The 18,259-nt window shown below is 31.5% G+C and overlaps 1 protein-coding gene across 2 annotated transcripts; it reads left to right on the top strand.

Moving 5' to 3' along the window:
* Positions 1 to 790: 790 nt before the first annotated feature.
* On the top strand, positions 791 to 17,963 carry LOC124360782 (lysosomal acid phosphatase-like). Of its 2 annotated transcripts, XM_046814668.1 has the most exons (9): positions 791 to 1,032; positions 4,446 to 4,549; positions 10,502 to 10,668; positions 11,917 to 12,021; positions 12,679 to 12,918; positions 13,491 to 13,712; positions 15,519 to 15,645; positions 16,781 to 16,998; positions 17,799 to 17,963. In XM_046814668.1, exons 2-9 carry the CDS (start codon positions 4,501 to 4,503, stop codon positions 17,958 to 17,960), a joined length of 1,290 nt encoding a protein of 429 aa, XP_046670624.1. In that variant the 5' UTR covers positions 791 to 1,032; positions 4,446 to 4,500; the 3' UTR covers positions 17,961 to 17,963. The 2 variants fall into 2 exon arrangements, with proteins under 2 accessions (XP_046670624.1, XP_046670626.1); XM_046814670.1 differs by lacking the exons at positions 791 to 1,032; positions 4,446 to 4,549 and adding an exon at positions 9,199 to 9,282.
* The last annotated feature ends 296 nt before the right edge of the window (positions 17,964 to 18,259 follow it).

The following is an 18,259-nucleotide window of genomic DNA, read 5'->3' as shown; positions in this document are numbered from 1 at the left end:
CGTTTAAAGAAAATAATTACTAACTAAGAAAGGGGACCTTTTTTATCATTAATGATATTATTAAAATTAAATTTTGCATTTGTTGTCCTACTCAAATTAAAACAAACTCCTTTAACGAGACAACTCGTCAAGTTTTGATCCGATCAAGCCATGGAGTGGGCCAGGTTGCGGCAAAGCAAAATACTTAAAACGAGCATTTCAATGTTCGATCAGTTTTATGACTATAAACACTAAAACTAAAACTCCTTTAACGAGACAACTCGTTAAGTTTTGATCCGCTCAGGCCATGAGGTGGGCCAGGTTGCGTCAAAGCAAAATACTTCAAACGAGCATTTAACTGTTTGAACAGTCTATCTTTTGACTATAAACACGATATTAATAATATTTAAATAGGTAAAAATGTATTTAAACGTGAATTTAAGTTTATTTTTGTTTCGTTAATAGGTACACATAGGATGCGTTTTAGGTTAGGAACTGTTATTATAGGTAGGAGGTATTCGCGGAAAAAACAAAAATTGGAAGTCCGCACCTCACTAAGTAGATTAAGTGGAGGCCATATTAAAGGAAAACCTTTTTTTAATATAAAATTATTCATTTTTCAGGTTCTAGGTTTCAATATTTAGCAGACCTTTCACATAATATACATAATATTAAAAAAAGATCCTCGCCCCCTCCCCTTTAATTTTATGATAGTCACTCCCCACCAAACTCAAAACCTGGATACGCCACTGTCTTAGGTTATCTGTCAAAGCGAAAAATGTTTGTCACTATCCTTCTGAATTTTAGAAGATCTAGGTCACCAATTAATGACCAATAATATCTATAAGTTTACCTATCTCGTGCACTATGACAGGCTAATTTGGTTCTTTATCCAGAAAGATAAATATGAGACATCGTTGTTTACAAGACTTCGTAATCTATATCAGTGTCTGCTTTGAACCGGAGGCAATCTCACACATGATTGGCAGTGTTGCCAGCCTGACTGTTTCCACTGATACCAACCCAACCGTGTCTGCAGCTAGAAAACTTGATGTAAGTAAACCTCATATTGTTCAGTTGTTTTCCTGACGTAATCAGAAGGCTAGATAATGACGTAGCAATGATATATTTTTCTGTAGTGATTAGTAATCACCACACAAGTTTCATGTCATTATAATTATTTACACATCACAGTTATTTACGGATTCATAAACCTGTGCTTATCTTCTAGAAGTTCATTAACAGGTCAAATTTGACTTGGTAAAATAAATGTAGACTGATTTTTGTACTTGTTCAATAAAACCGGGTTAGTAGCCAGTTTCTATAAAACTACTAACATAACCTAAAACGTAACAGACCCTTGAAATTTTAGGGCCTCCATATCTATTACTTATCGACTAAAACACAAAAATAGTTAATTTAATGTTAGTTACAATGGATTTAAAACTAGGACAGACCAACGACGAAAGTTTCTAAATTTCAAATTTAGAATATGATCTATAAGATTATAAATATCCTTATAAAAATTAATTTTCATTAAAATAACAAAATTAATCCTAACCTTGTCTCAAAGGCAGTCTTAAGTGATAGTGGATACATTCACAGCACTAAAATCTCATTTAAGAATTGAAATACCGTAAAAATCGCTTTTAAATTATTACAACCTTGGTTTTGTAAAAATGATACCTTTCTTGCCTTATGGAAATAGCAAAATAGAATTTTTATTATTTAAAAAGAGTCTGAGATTTTTGTCCAAACCCTCTGAATGATATTGATTAAATATAAATGTTACTATCAAGGTCCTCTAATCCTAATAACTGTGAGTTACTAAAAGTTTCATGAACAGAGAATTTAATTAACTCATATTTTGACGTGATATCTGAACAGCTTGTTGGCTGAGTGTTAACGAGGCTTATCACTCGAGGGGCTAGAAAAACTTCTTTTATGGCCTTCTATATATCCGCCTGATAATGAGAAAATATTAGAATAAATCAATTTGTAAACAAGCTGAGTAAACACATAAGTGAATTAAAATGTGGTGTATTAAACATGTAGCCCAACTACCTCAACACTTAAAACATAATTTTACCTTTAGTATACGAATGTGACAACATTTGACATCAGTGCACCCTTGCGTTGTAGTAACTTCCCTAGGTGAAAGAAACTTTTATTATTTGAACATTGCAATTAAACCTAACTGAATAAAAATTTTAAATATATCTTGTAGCTAGATTACTTAGGAAAGATTCCATATTTAGACTTTAATTTTACATGAAACTTTATTTCAACATAGACAAAATTGTGTTCTGTGATGGTGCATGTCCAAATATGGTAGTTGTCTGAGCGTCATCTTAGCCTATTACTCAGTAGGGTAACACAATTTATATTTTGTTTGCCGAAAGATATAAATAAATCTTTGCCGTATGATTTACTGTCGTTCTATCTAATAACAAATAAGTGAGCTATACTCACGTAATTTTGCATGCAACCACAGCGAGCCCTGTTAATCGACATGTATTAGGGCGTACTTCTATCTTGTATATTTATGTCAATTAAAAAAGAAACTTGAGATGGCCTGAAAGTAACATTTATTTTTAAAAAGCTGATCTTGCTGGCTAACGCTGGTACAGCATTTATTTACGTGTATGATAGCTGGTTGTAATTTTTTGCAAAGCTAAAAATTTCACATGTACAATTTTTATGCTAATCCCTTTTTTACCTTCCCATTTCGAATTGCGCTCCATCAGACCTAGCATGAATGACGATGGACTTCTTAAGAGGGGAAATTCCTCTACACATTTCACTATAAGCTAGGCTGTGTTTCTAGAAAGGGCTAATTGGCCTCCTGACTTCGCTGACAAGTCAATCTAACAAAGGGTATCAATATCTCCGTGCCATAATATCTATCCAAAATATTTTATGTCTGAAAATCTAAAGGATAAACCGGGTTGTCCTATTCTGTAAATAAATAACCGCTAACAAAGCACTAACAGACATTATGGTATTAGCAGTACCTTAAATGTATCTCAACTGACCATCCTAAAACATGTACACATTTTGATACCTTATATTCAAATAAAATAAATGTCCATCTTGACATGATAAATAATATTTTTTCCGTGTCAAATTTGGAACAGAAAATACATACTTTCTGCTTTAAACTATCCTAATAATAATTCTGTGACAGTAATATTATTATGATTAACGTTCGTGGTATTTTGAATTTACATGAATCTATAATCATTCTTGAGAAGGGAAATGTGACTCTTTTTGTTGTAAAAGTCAATAAAGATGTTTTATATCACATTTTTTGGGTACATGGGAGTATTTCCTTTCACAACATAATAACTCATTGATGTAATGTCATCCTATCCCACAATTAATGGCATAAAGACATATGCAACATTTAAAAATGCATTCTAAAACATGTGTAGGTAATAACTTTGAAAATAATGTAAAAACTGCAAATTTACAAAAGTATATTTCTTTTCCATGTAAAAATGAAGGATCACTTTAAATAAAGGGTTACTATTTACTATTGTGAGTAAAAGACTAGGAATTGTTTCTGTATTATAATAAATATTACCTGACAGGAATAAACCCGATAGGTCCAAACAGAAACAGCTGAAGAAAAACATTTGAATTTTTTACAGTATTTCTATGAAATATATCTTCAAGGAGTGACATGTTTTTTTTTACTTGTAAAAGAAATTAATTAAATTGAAAAACAACATTTAGAACATGCAATTTAAAAATTGTATTTCATTAGAAATATATAATTTCCTTGATTCAAAAACGACTTAAAACATGTCAATTCCTTAATCTAAAACTCATTATACATACTGTAAAAATGTCACATTGTTATCTACAGCAGTTTTCATTTCAGTATGATTTCAAAATTGCCCAAAGTTCCTACTTTAAATACTTGATACTTCCAGTGGTGTGATCTAAAAGTATACTTCTATCGATTGGTCCCCCAAAGTAGCTGGCTCTATAATAATACGCCAGTGAGATTAAATTATTTCAAAAGTATAACACTAATTTAATAAAAGTTTGATAACTATTGAAGACCACCGCGTTATCAAGGAGGGGTCTAGTGGTTCCGCAAACCCATTGAAAAATAATATAATTGTGTAACAAGATTTTACTACTAAATTATTTTACATTTTTTATGTATTACCGTTTTAAAAAGTAATAAAAATAGATTTGCCCTGTAACTTGTGTTGACATGTTAGTACACCCAAGGCCGTGACGTGAGTTCTCTAGCGCGGGTCAATGTTTATGAAATGTATTTCGTCTTTCAGCATTAAAATAAGTTTTTGAACAGTTCAGAATAATACATTTTCACTTTTCCGTTACTAAATAGTGACTTGAGATGTACTGTGTTTAAAGTATTCTTCTGTAAAAATTTGTTTTTGTAAATAACTTTAACCAGTAAATGATTGTAGTGTTCGATACGGTTTTAGGTAAACCCGAAGTGAGGTGTCAAGGAGCCATCAAACTTTCCGGAGTTCTACACAAATGATGCCATCATATGGAAACTTCAGAATGTGGGCCAACTCACAATCAGGTTGGCCTGGCTGTATATGAGTATAATGTATGTAGTTTATAACCGTTTTCCGTCAAGGTAGAAACAAATGTTGCTGTTGAACTATTTCAATGAATCCATTATCGTAAATTGATTTCAAATACATTTTGGAAATATTTCATACTTAGTAATTTTAGACTACTATTCATATGCAAAGAAAAAATTATTTAATTTAATTTATTTAGTTATATTTTTACAGAAATGTATTGAATTAAATTATATTTTTGTAGGAAAATAATACAATAACTTGAAATAAGAAGACTTTAAATTAAACACTTCTTGATACAGCAGGAAATTTTTCAGCTAAGGACGAAATTGTGAACCGTCTGTTCTCTTTCACTTTATAGTCCACTTTTTGAATGAGATCATCGGTAATGACTGAGGGTCGCCCACTTCGTTCCTCATCATGAACGTTTGTGCGGCCATCTTTGAACGCCCTAACCCATTTCCGCACCATTCCTTCACTCATATAATGTTTTCACCACAAACTTCACTGATTTGACGATGAATGTCAATTGATTTTAATCCTTTAGCACAGAGAAAACGAATCACAGCACGCACTTCACAGTCGTCGGGATTCTCGATAGTCGGCGGCATTTTAAAATCACGTAAACAAACAAAGACTCGATCAAACGGCGTCGTAATGGCGTCTGTGGCTTCCCAACTGATGTAGCTACACTACGCGCATGCGCTAAACGGCAACTGCAGCGCTGCGGCGGCGTAATTTAAAAACGGTACTTACTTTAAAAACATGCCTCGTATTATTCCCTGGAATTCAAAGTGACTCGTATTAGAAAAAAGATATAGATAATTATGATATAATACAATTCATTCCAAGATAAAATCCTCGAGAATAAGAAGAGCATATGCCCTTCGTTTAGGCATATGTTTTAGGAGAGTAGGTCTAATTTGCATTATTTAAATGTTCGGTAATATGAAATTTTCCTATTAAACAAATCGATCCTCAGTCATGCTAGTAATGATGGACGTCGATTGAGGGTTAAAGGGAGCTTTCGCAAGAAATAAATACAAAACTTTGAATTCTTCACAACCCATATTGTTGTAGCTTGACAGAATTAAATCCTACAGAATGACTTATAAGTAATAGAAATCAATCAAATAGACAAAGAGATTGAAAATATTATGGTCTGTATACGAATCAACTGACGATGATAAAACATTTATTAACGCATCTTACGGTTGTGTTTTACATGTGTTAAGGTACTGAGAAATATTATCTGTTTTGTAATTTTAACCCTTTTCCGTCTGCCCATGACTGTTCAGTCCTCCAGCAAAACCAGAGATTCGGACGTTACATTTTCTTCTTAGGAAAATATCTGTATTGTTTTCAAGCAACCCCAAATTGGCTCCCGGATAATAGACTATTACAGGTATTGTAAAGATTTCGATAAAAACTTTTTCCAAGTAAATGGAGCACTAAAGGTATTTTATCTATAAAGATTTTTCTTTTCCTTCAACCTAGTCAAAAATCGAGTGTATATATTTCTTAGAGTTTTTAAGTTTCTAGATGCAAATAAAATATCGACTTTGTCATTTCTGTTACACAGTTTTCGATAATTCAATAATGGGTTCAATTATGTTAGTGAAATTTTCATAGTGGTATATTTAAAATAAATATCTTACCTAATATACATTTTAAAAACTATGCAGATATGAAAACATTTTTTCTACTTATAAATAAATATTGCGTCCTTTTGCTATGCCATTAGCGTCCGACAGACGTTAATGGTATTTGAGCTAGTTACCAAACTGGAAAACTAAAGGTAGTAAATTAAGATGCGTTTGAAATTGCAGTCTTTGAAAATATAATTTTTGCGTAAATAATTTAATTGCATCCATAATAAAAATAAGCAATAATGACCAAACAATCTAAGGCCCTGACTGTTGGTAGATTTTGTAAATTTTCTGACTGATGATGCAAAATGCCTACAACATATTTTAGCCCTATTTGGAATTTCTACTACTATAAAATCTTTTGTTTTTTAGTTTTAGCGAGTATATATTTCTGTTTAGAGTGAAATATATTTCCGACGCCAAAGTTGATTTTGCCTGGTTTCCCGATCAAGAAAATACATATATAGATACACACAACAAACGATCCTACTTCTGTTGTATATATATATATATATATATATATATATATATAAAACTAAGATGGATTTTTAGAATAGACTTTAAGTGTATAGTAAAAGTTAGATAGTAACTTTGTCTTTTATATCAACACACAGTACTAAACAAGCACTGCATCCTTAATATTTGCTAAAATGTACAGTTACAAGTAGTTAATTTTAATTTTTACATTTCTTTTCTGGATATTTTCTTACTCTACGCTACAGCGGTTGTAGAAAAGGTTGGTATAGGAAGTGAAGTCACTGTTTAGCTTTTACTATGCTTTCAAGACTATATATGTAAAAAAATTGAAAATTGTGGTTAAATTCATGAAATATATGGTTGGTCTGCCACAAAACTATGTTTACACAGAATAGTTAATTACTTTTAATAATCTCTAGAAGTGAATTCAACCCTTTATCTATAAGAAACCTTAAATTCACAATAATTAAATTTGCGCAAATTAATCGAGATAAAAACTATCTTATCTTTTAGTTGAACCAAACAATATATATCTACAAAATGTCATTGAAATCGGTTCAATGGATTCGGAGATTAGCGTAAACGAACATAATGACACGAGATTTTTTATGAAGATATATATATATATATATATATATATATATATATATATATATATATATGAATGTATGCATGTATATATGCATTTATTTTTATTTATAAAACGCCATGAAACCATTTTTTTTGGTACACGAAAGTTGACGTTTCAAATATTTACGTCGTCATTTAAAGTTACTTCGTTATTTGCAACATCGTCATTTTTATCAACTGTATTACCATTTCACAAACGAAGACTTGAAAAGGTCGTATCTATACACCTATATGGGATAGGTGACAAATAGACGGAAAGTAGTAACAAATTACAACAGATTGCAACATGGACTAGGTACCACTGCTAAAACTCAATCATATATTATATATTACTAAGACGGAAGTTATACATTTTAACTTAAATTAATACGGAATGCCAGTACGGGGATTCGGATGCGGACGATGCCCTCCACACCTTCTTCAAATGTAGAAGGTGGTAAACGGAGAGAAGGGAGCTGGAAGCAGCTATCGGGCGTGTTTCGCCGGAGACTCTTATAGAAGAGATGTTGTCCAGTCCCGAATCGTGGAGCGCTGTCGCTGCGTTCTGCAAGAGAGTGCTAAGGCAAAAAAGAAGAGAGCAGCTATAAAGCACCAGAATAGCTCATGCTGGTGGATTTTAGAATGAAGTAATGCCCATTGGGCGAACGATGGCACCCTCTTGAAGTAGTTGCAGAGATGCGTTCCCGAGAGGGTTTCCAATGCCTGGACCGGTAGGTTTTTAGTGGGTGAGAGTCCCACACACCAGGGCGAACATCTGTCCCTGACGGTGCATAATGCATTTTCCTATCGTAAAAAAAAAAAAACTTAAATTAATACTAAATACCTTATTACTATATATTTATGACAAGCCACACAGACCACTGTTGAGAAATCGATTTTAAGTTTGGATAATAATTTCATGTTAAATTGATAGTTTTTAAATAACTTTCCTGAATAGGGGAAAAAAGGAAAACGTTATTTATTTAATCCACATAATAAAGATATTGACAGTAGGCCACTTTGTATATTTTGAAATCAGACTCTAATAAAAATGGCTGAAAAATAAATGTGAGATGTTTACAATGTGTGCAAGCGTAACATATTTAGGGAGTGACGTGTTTAAATTCTTTTATGGCTTAAAGAAATTATTTTAAATTAAAAACAATGCAATAAAAGGACTTATTATAATATTTTGTAAGGATATAGTTTTTTTTTTTAATTAAATATATGTTACTTCCTAAGGCAATATTTTCCATACATGCTGTACAAATTTCACATTTTTTATCTCCTGTGATTTTAATTTGGGCCTGATTAAAACATTTCCTAATTTAAATGACTGTAATTTTACTAAATCGATTATTTTTACTTTTTATACATTTATATAAGTTATTTTGAAGTGGAATGAATTTAATATAAAACCGTATTTTTTAAACCCATAACTTATTGCACCACCTTAATTACATAATTAACGTAACACTTACATGTAACACTTTTATTACTTTAATTATTTTAATTGGTAATAGATAAATGTATAATTTGTTTATTCATAGATAACCTTAGTTTTATATTAATGGTGAAATTGTTATAACTGTACTGAATTTACCTGTGTATAACAAATGCAATTTCGATTATCTCAAAATGTTACCTTTGGCACTTAGGCCATTATATATTTCAAATCTTCATTCAACCCAGCTTTTATTTATTAATACTTTTTGCAATATAAATTAACTTTTCAAAACATTTATTTACCACACAACAAAGGTGTTCTAAAGTTACTTTGTCAATCGTTAATTGAGGTAAATTATTATGTAGATATGCTGAAGTTAATTAGTAGTAACAGGCTTAATTTACCCCCTTCCAGTCATTAGTGCTCAAGGTTATGTAGATTATTAAAATTGTGACCTCCAACTGACCTGAATATTATAATGAATTCATTCAGTACTGGATATTGGTTCTGGTCGTTTTGATCCTTATGGCTCGCCATTGGCTCGTTGGTAAATACTTAGCCTAATTATTGGTGTTTTTGCATGGCTAGTTCGTAAAATGTATAGTTTTAAAATTTAGACAAATAATAAAAGTGTGTATAATGTATAGTGTGCCGCGTATACTCTGACATGATTGGTTTATTCCTACTTTGTAAGTGTTGCTACGTTAGGTGTCAGTGAGATAAATAAATTAAATTGCAGATCTAGAACCGTAGTGTTTTCTGCAACTGATTTCTTGTATTACTAAACAATTATAAGCGCTCGGAAATAATAATTTTTTTCTTTGCGTGCACAGTAACAAAGTCGAAGGCATTATAAATTGCTTTAAATTATTGATTAAAACAAACAAGTAAGTTAATAATTTTAGATAACCTGGACAATTTTATTAGTCTCAATATCATTTATGTAAGATATAAATGGATATTTCATATTTTGTTTAACAACTGGAGATTTAATACAATATTTTTCAGTATACGTATATTTTGAAAATAATAAGATTTCTAATCAACATTCTATAATTTGTTTAACGTTTGTTATGTATAGTATAAGATTTTTGACGCATAAAAAAGAAGTAATATACTAATTCTCGAAACGTAGTACTATATTTTTGTGTAACATATAACTATACCAAATTTACGAAAACTATTATCTTTTCCGTATCCAATATTTTTTACATTTACTTAAGGTTTTTTTTCAGTAAATGGTTTCAAATATTTTAAATACTTCTTAATAAAAATTTCCACATAGACACCACATTGATCAACTAATTTAAAATGTATATATTAACATATGCCACTGGAATTCGACCTTGTCAAAATATGTTCCAATTTTTTATCAATTACTAAGAATTTATGGCAAAAATAGTATGATATGTTTCAAAATATAATGCCACTGAAAAGGCACACTAATCTAAGGAACACGAATTAACTTGGTCTAATGCATTGTTTAAACCCAGTGCGCTCAACAAAGCATCATTGTTTTTCTTTGGCTTTGTGATTATACAAAGATAAAATTATCTTATCTTGAGTTATCTTACATAATTGCATTTAGTTTATTTTAGCCTTTTTCATTTTTAATGTGGAGACTGTCATTTAGTAAAAGATTATTACATTTTACTTTTTGTAAATTGTGCTTTAAACATGTTTTTTTACACTAATAATAATATACTCATAAAGAACCACAAACGTATAGCATCCAGGAAGCTCATTAATATTCATAATGTCAACAGGACTCCTTCTGCTGTGTGCTTTAACAGTGGCAGTATTGGCTGTTGTGTACAATTTTACTGACGAGTCGTTACCAGCTGATCAGCCCAGTGTTGCCACTCACAGCGAATTAATCGCTGCCAACCTAACAGGCTCCAGAGTTGTTCCAACACTTAGATTTGTCACTGCAGTAAGAAATTTCACAATTTTTGTAACTATACAGTTTATTTATATATTCTACAGAGGAGATAGTAACAAATAAAAAATGTGTACATGCTAGTACGTAAATTTTTATTTTCAACCCACAAAGTATGTAAAATAATTTGTGTGTGTATGAATCAATTAACAACTGTTAATAGTGTAACATTAGTGTATAGCCTAGACAATGAAGCCTAAAATATAAAAAAAATTGTTATATTCATACATACGGTTGTAATTAACTGATCTTCTATGCTATTCTTAGACACATTCAGAATTATTTAGTTGATAAACGGACTATTCATGATTAAAAATAAATCCTACATTGTTTAATAGTAATTCAACTCAGAAGTGTAAGCAGAATTTCATTTTTAAGAGAAATAATACTATGTTTCTGAAGAATACTAGTGTATTTTGTTGTATTACTACTGCAGGATGATATACATACTGGCAAACGATATTGATTATGAATAACTAAGTAGAAACTGTCTTTTAAGACAAAAAATTTTAATTTTTCAATTTACATTAGTTGAATTTAAATATTCTTCTGTGGCTGTGACAAATTAGCTCCAACTTGAAATTCTAACAATTTATTGTAATATTTCATACTTACAGTATAATGCAAAATTTTGATTATATTTCCTTCTAGTCATAAAATCTTATTTAAAAAACTTGAAATTACGGAAATTATAGTACTGTCATAATCAGATTAAGAGGATAATAGGGCGTCGAAAATTTTCAATGGTTACATGTTACAAAATTATAACACAACATTTCTAGGATTGAAATCTATCCTCTTCGCAAGGTAAGAATATAAATATTTCTTAGGAAAAGAAAAAAAGAATGAAAAGGGAAAAGTGCTGAGACAACGTTTGGGTTTTTTCTCTTGTCTGGGCTGTAAGTGCTTTTCGGGTATGTTTGAGCCCTTTTCTTTCTCTTCTTTTTTATTTTCTCATGAAATAATAATAATCCTTACCTGACGAAGAGGGTAGATTCCAATCCTCTAAACGTTGTGTTATACATTTTGTAACATATAACAACGGCAAGTATCCGAAATCGTAGTATCTTTTTAAACATTCCATTGCCATTAAGAAACTTTAAACTATCAGATTGAGTGTATAATAATTTATGTATCTTGTAGACTGACGGTTTTGTGCTCGCTGGCGACTTACCACTCAGTATAGAGCACAAGTACAGTGAAAGTTTCATTCAACTCACATTCCTCTGTGATATGTTTCAGGTATCCCGGCATGGCAACCGAGGGCCGTCATTTACTTACCCCAAAAGTCCTTATCAACATAATGACACCAAAATATGGCCTTATGGAGTGGGAGAGCTGACACAGGTAAGAATTCAGTTTTATTAATGAAAGTCGTATTATCAATTAAAGTTGAATACCTTTGAGATTAGCAGTTGAATATCGGGGTGTAGATATTTAATGAAACATTTGCCTAGAATCCGATTTGCATAATTAGCTCTACTTCTTTAGGCTGAAAATGTTTCAAATTGCCACATTACTGAACATTAAAAACAGAATTAATCCACTTACAGGAATTTACAATTTTATATGTTGCTTTTATATGTCCAATGCTTAACTATTCTGGCCATATTGCACTTAAATGAACTAAACAATCTTTGTAAAAACAATGTTCAGATTAAAATTTTGAGACCACTACGACCATACGAGAAATAGGAAAGAAAATGTAGTCGGTAAAATCCCATGATCCACTTAATTGTAAATTTCTTAGTTTTTAAAAAACGTTTAAAAGATCCAAGAAACAATAATTTTCAAAATATTTATTAAATTATAATAAACCTACTTAAACATCCTAGGCATAAATTCAGGACTTTATCTTTAACAATGAGTGCCCTACATAAAATATTGTCAGGTAATCGTTTTTCAGACATATTATTGTTTATTTAGTAATACAGATTTAACAATATCCATCCGAAATGTCGTCTGAAACAAACAGTGCTAATATTAAACCCTACCTTTTTACAGAAAGGTCGCATGCAAATGTTTAACTTAGGAAAGAAGTTCCGCTCTTTGTACAATGGCTTTCTGGGACAAATCTACAGGCCGGGAGAGTTCAAAGGTCTCAGCACTCCCATGGGACGTACTCTGCAGAGCGCCGAACTGTTCCTGGCAGGCCTGTTTCCTCCCACAGGTTTCCAAATGTGGAACAAAGACCTGCAGTGGCAGCCTATACCCGTCTTTCCTAACTTCCTGGATCGTAATTTAGTGAGTGTCTTTGTATAACGTTATACTCTTGTAATTATGGTATAGATTTGCTACGCTACATAAGAACTGATCTAGTTTACCTGGAGCATTATCTATTTATAATGATAGACCTCATTAATGATATTGCTATTAAGAAATTGACAATAATTTTAGATTTACTAATTGAAAGATTTAAGCAGAACATCAATACTAGTTAGATTTCTTTGTTAATATCTTGGCAGTAGAACTAATTAGAATTATTTTTTGACTTAGTGCTTTGTGGTATAGCATTGCTGCTACCAGCTCTTCTGCGTTACTTCTTTGTACAAAGTCTTGGCTGTGGGTAAAAAAAGCACTCCTAACTAGGTCATATAACTTATTCATCTTTTTAGCATCCGACAAGACGTTTATTACAAACTAGAGTCGTTCAAGTTTGCCGGTGAATTATTAAAGCTGTGTTCTCTATATACAATTAAAATAATATATACAACAGTTTCTAATTTTCTTTAATTATACTAATAATGTATAATATAGAATTAGATGTAGATTAATCATTAATTAAACTGGATTAACATACAATTCTTACTTTTCAGATGGTGCCTCCAACGGGACCAAACCTCTGTCCCAAGTTCCGAGAAGTTCAGAAAAGCTCTTTGAAAAACTATTTAGAAGAGTACAAATCTGAACTGGATAAACTTGTTGAGTATGCTCTGCCATACACGGGATATAATACAGATAATCAAAAGTCAGAAAAGATCAAAGAAATCGCAAATATATCCATTTTGTTCCTACTTTGGGAGTCTTTCACGTATCCGGTATGTCATAATCTATATAATTTTCATTAAATATCTGTATAAGTGATTGGTATGCAAATTAAATTAGCTTTGAGGTATGTAATTTTGGAACTTAAATTTATGCCACTGCTCCCTTTATATTCTAAAATTACTTAAGCATTAAATTTTAAATGCAGAGCAATATACATTGAATTAGTGGACCAGCTTATCAGTCAGTCATTCGAAGTTAGACTTTTGAGGTTTAAAAATCATATTAATTTCACTAAAATATTTGTTCTTGTTAATACACTCATATTACTTGATTAAAGATAATAATGAAATCAATATTTGATAAGTTTCAAACTCTTCATTTCTTTTCATTTCAGATATTTTTAGTCCATCAAAATTACCTACCAAACTAAAGAAACCCTCTATTGTACGAGACATCCAGCGCGATGCTGGCCCCTAAGGCGAACTGATTTTTGTACATATGACGGTTTATGATCCTCGGTATAATACAACCTCTATGGAAATAATATATATTTGAATTTTGATAGTGATAAGGCCTTTATGCTATAAATGGGATTTGAATAATTGTATACTGTACTTTGACGAGTTCTTTGTTTATAAAGCCTACTCAGAATTGTTTAGCAGGATTTGTTTTCAACCTGTAAAACAGTTGGTTATAAGTCCATTTCTAGAACTATATCAGCAACAAAATAATATTTTATATTTGTGTGGGGTTTTACATTGACTTTGCTTAAATAAAAAAATTATACTGATCTTGTACTAAGATTTCAAGTCCTGAAATGTGATACCATCATACTGTCAAATGCAATGTTGTAAAGGAATAACAAAGTCAATTAATTTTACTAAGAATGCTAATAATGCATGCAATAATAATAATGCAAAAAGTTGGTTTAAGCATAAATGAAGAGAAAACCAAAATAATGGAGTGTGGGAGAACAACCCAAATAAACAAGGAAATAATATAGAAAGAGAAGGGCACAAATTTGAAAAAGTAAACAACTTCACTTATTTGGGAGTAATGCTGACGAATAATAATGAAGAAGACATGGAAATACAACAAAGGATAAATGCAGCACACAGAAGTTTATCAGCATGCCACAAGCTATTAAGCTCTCGACTACTATCACACAAAACCAAACTCCGTATATATAAAACCATTATAAGACCAGTTCTGTTATATGGCTCAGAAAACTGGGTGTTAAGTAAAAAAACAGAAAAACGTTTGATAGTATTTGAGAACAAATTATTGAGAAAAATCTATGGGCCAACCCTAGAAGATGGAGAGTGGAGGATAAAACATAATGTAGAGTTGAGGCAACTATATATGGACCCAGACATAGTGGCCGAGGTGAGAAGTAGGAGAATGAGATGGGCTGGCCATTTACTAAGGAAGGAGGACAACTCCTTAGTCAAGAACGTCCTTGTAAACAATCCGGAGGGCAGAAGACCACCAGGAAGGCCCAAGTTGAGATGGCGAGACCAGATCAGAAGAGACATAAGAAAACTGGGAAGAAGGGAAGAAGAGGCAATGGATAGAGAGATCTGGAGGCAGTGTGTTGGCGAGGCAAAGTACCACCTTGGGTACCAAGAGCCACGGCAGTAAGTAAGTAAGTAAGAATGCTAATAAAATGCGATAAGTATATTTTTTTAAAGTCAGTAGAAATTTATTGCGAGTGGTATTTAGAATTCAAATCTGAGTATATTATTTTTTTAATACAACTCACGCAGTCATGAGGAGGCCCGGGTACCCCATGTACACTATTGGTTATATTTTACATACTGCATTACCAAATAGCAAACAATATAATATTTTTTCAGCAAGGAGAGGGACTACCTCTGCCCGACTGGTCCAAGAAGATATTTCCAGAGCCTCTCACATTCCTGATCGCCAAGGTGTTCCAAGCAGCAACAATGGGTTCTGACACGCAGATTAGATACTTGGAAGGTAATATAAAGCCTAAATCTGTTTCAATAATTAATGATAATTACATACATTTCCTATCGTTATACATTAGGACTGACCTCTTTGAGAACCAGTCATTCCTATTCTTACTTATTAGTTTGGTATAAAATTCAAAATCACATAGTTAGTATTCATAATAGTTAACAGTAAAAATGACAACTTGTGAATAACGCATCAAATTCAAGTTGACAAATAAACAGTTGCACATGAAAAGTACAAACGTGTACCTGTGAACCAGCTCCAAAGTAACAAAGTAAGGAGCTCGTAGATCTCTACTTTTGATTCTTCTTTTTTAATGCTGGCTCACAAGTTTACGTTTACATTTTTTACTAGACCTTTTCTGTTGATGGATTTGCACTTGGTTTTTTCATTGACATATATTTGGATCTTTCTTGCATGATTCCTTTGTGACTCAGGATTTGATTCCTGAAGATGAGGATGGATTCAATTCTTGAAACTTAATTTTGTTGTTGCTGTAACACATAGGCCTATTAATGATAAATTTAATTCTGCTATCACTTTTTAGCAATGTACGGTACTCAAAAAATTTAATGTTGTACTTCATAAAGGCCACTAGGGAAGGCATGAGTAATAAAACTAAATCAAACATCCTCTCTTCACTTAAATAGAAATATTGCACCTTCTAAAAAGAGATTGGTAAATTTGAAATATCAACGTTTCTTATGAATTGAGTAATTTAGTACAAATATAAGTTTGTAACAAATTGATTGTTGGAATATATTTAGTAACTTTTATTATCACTTGTACTTCAAATATTTTGTAAATTAGTTAATAAATTGAAAATTATGTGTAAAATGGAAATGTGTATATGCTGGTGAGTTTTTTTTCTACTGTTTTTATTAGTTAATGTAAGTATTTGACAGAAAATAAATATTTGAATGGTTTAATATACGAGATATATCGAAATACGAATTGATTAGTTGAAATAAATTCATAGATAATCATTGAGTTCTTTAATATTGTTGGAAATCATCATCGATCACTTTACTCTTTGGTTTTTACTCTTTTTTGTACATAGTAATTCTTTTATCTAAAACTAAATTATATATGTAGCAATAAGTCTTTTATAATTGTACTTGAAATTGAATATTTCCAGGAGAAATGTTCAAAGAAATGGTGGAGCACATGCGATCCAAAGAGAAAAATACACTCAAAACGGCCAAGCAGATGTTGTACTACTCTGGGCATGACAACACCATTCTAGGCCTCCAGGCCATCCTGGGTTTGGACAGAGAGGTCTTGGGCCACGTACTACCTGGGTCTGCCTTGGTTTTTGAACTCCATCAGAATCAGGATGGACGATTTTATGTCCAGGTAAATAATATACGATGTTGAATAGGTTTTTTAAAACAAAGTTTAAAGACATTTGATTGACAAGTCAAATTTATTATGACAATTTTGTGATGAAATGTTTATATGTCGTACCTAAATATTATAAAGTCAATTTCTAACGTCAATAAATATTTAGAAATCGTTGTATTCAACATTTACTTACGAAGGTACTTTAATAAATCAGAGATTAAGATTCACACACCAAACCCCAACATACCAGATCTTGGTTGAGCAGTAATTGACAAAGAAGAAGTTCACATACAAAACTAGGCTCACCAGATCTTGGTAATTGAGAATGTTGGATATCAAACCCAAATATACTGTAGTCTACCAAATCTTGACAAACGAGAACTTCAAATACCAAACCAGAGGTTATATACTCTCATCAAGTCTTCACATACCAGATCTGATTCTTCAGATATTGACAAACGAGAACTTTGCGCAGAAAACCTTGATATACCAAGCTGGACTAACCTTGACAAACCAGACCATGACATACCTAGCTTTGACATAATTGAAAGTGGCATTATTATGATTTTAAGATCCCTAAAATACCAGACTTGTTAGTTAATCATAATAATCATGTCCAATTAAAAAATCCGGAATTAAATACCAAATACCGTTTCAAAATACCGGATTGTTCCTTAATCCTTGATTTTATCAATGACTCCGAGTTATAACTTCACCTGAGGGAACGAAAAAACTTGAAACTATAAATTCGTTGTTCACTCCTCATGCATTTACTTAATTCTGTCTACAAGTAATATGTCGATATATTTCAGGTTCTGCAAATAGACGGAAGCTCCCCGGATTCGGAGCCCAAAAAAGTCAACATCCCAAGGTGCGAGTCTCCCTGTGACTTCCAACTGTTTTTGAACATCACTGAAAAATACTATAACATCACAGATTACAAAAAGGAATGTCAACTTGATTTAATAGCTTAATTTTTACAAAACGATTGTAACGTATCTGACTTAAAAAGACTGATTTTTTAAGCACAAAACAATGTGAAAAATGTTAGTAAATAAAATATTTCCTTAAATGAATATTTAGGTACAACACTAAGTATTTTTAAAAGTTATACAAAAAGATGTTACTTGTTCTTCATTATAATAGTTTTTACGGTTTTTATATTAAAAAATTTACTACTTGTAAACAATGTTTATAGCTTAGTAAGTAATCGGATTTCATTAATTATAATTTAAAAAGCAAAGTAATACATAAGAAAATATTTTTTTATTAT

Source organism: Homalodisca vitripennis, chromosome 4, assembly GCF_021130785.1.
Source record: "Homalodisca vitripennis isolate AUS2020 chromosome 4, UT_GWSS_2.1, whole genome shotgun sequence".
In the NCBI taxonomy this organism is placed as follows: domain Eukaryota; kingdom Metazoa; phylum Arthropoda; class Insecta; order Hemiptera; family Cicadellidae; genus Homalodisca; species Homalodisca vitripennis.
The sequence above is the reverse complement of the archived record's forward strand: the minus strand, read 5'-3'. Positions and strand labels throughout refer to the sequence as shown.

Coding starts and splice junctions, on each gene's coding strand:
- LOC124360782 (XM_046814668.1), top strand. CDS start 4,501: ATGATGCCATCATATGGAAACTTCAGAATGTGGGCCAACTCACAATCA. Junction 10,669..11,916: donor CACTTAGATTTGTCACTGCA/GTAAGAAATTTC, acceptor GATATGTTTCAG/GTATCCCGGCATGGCAACCG. Junction 15,646..16,780: donor GCAGATTAGATACTTGGAAG/GTAATATAAAGC, acceptor GAATATTTCCAG/GAGAAATGTTCAAAGAAATG.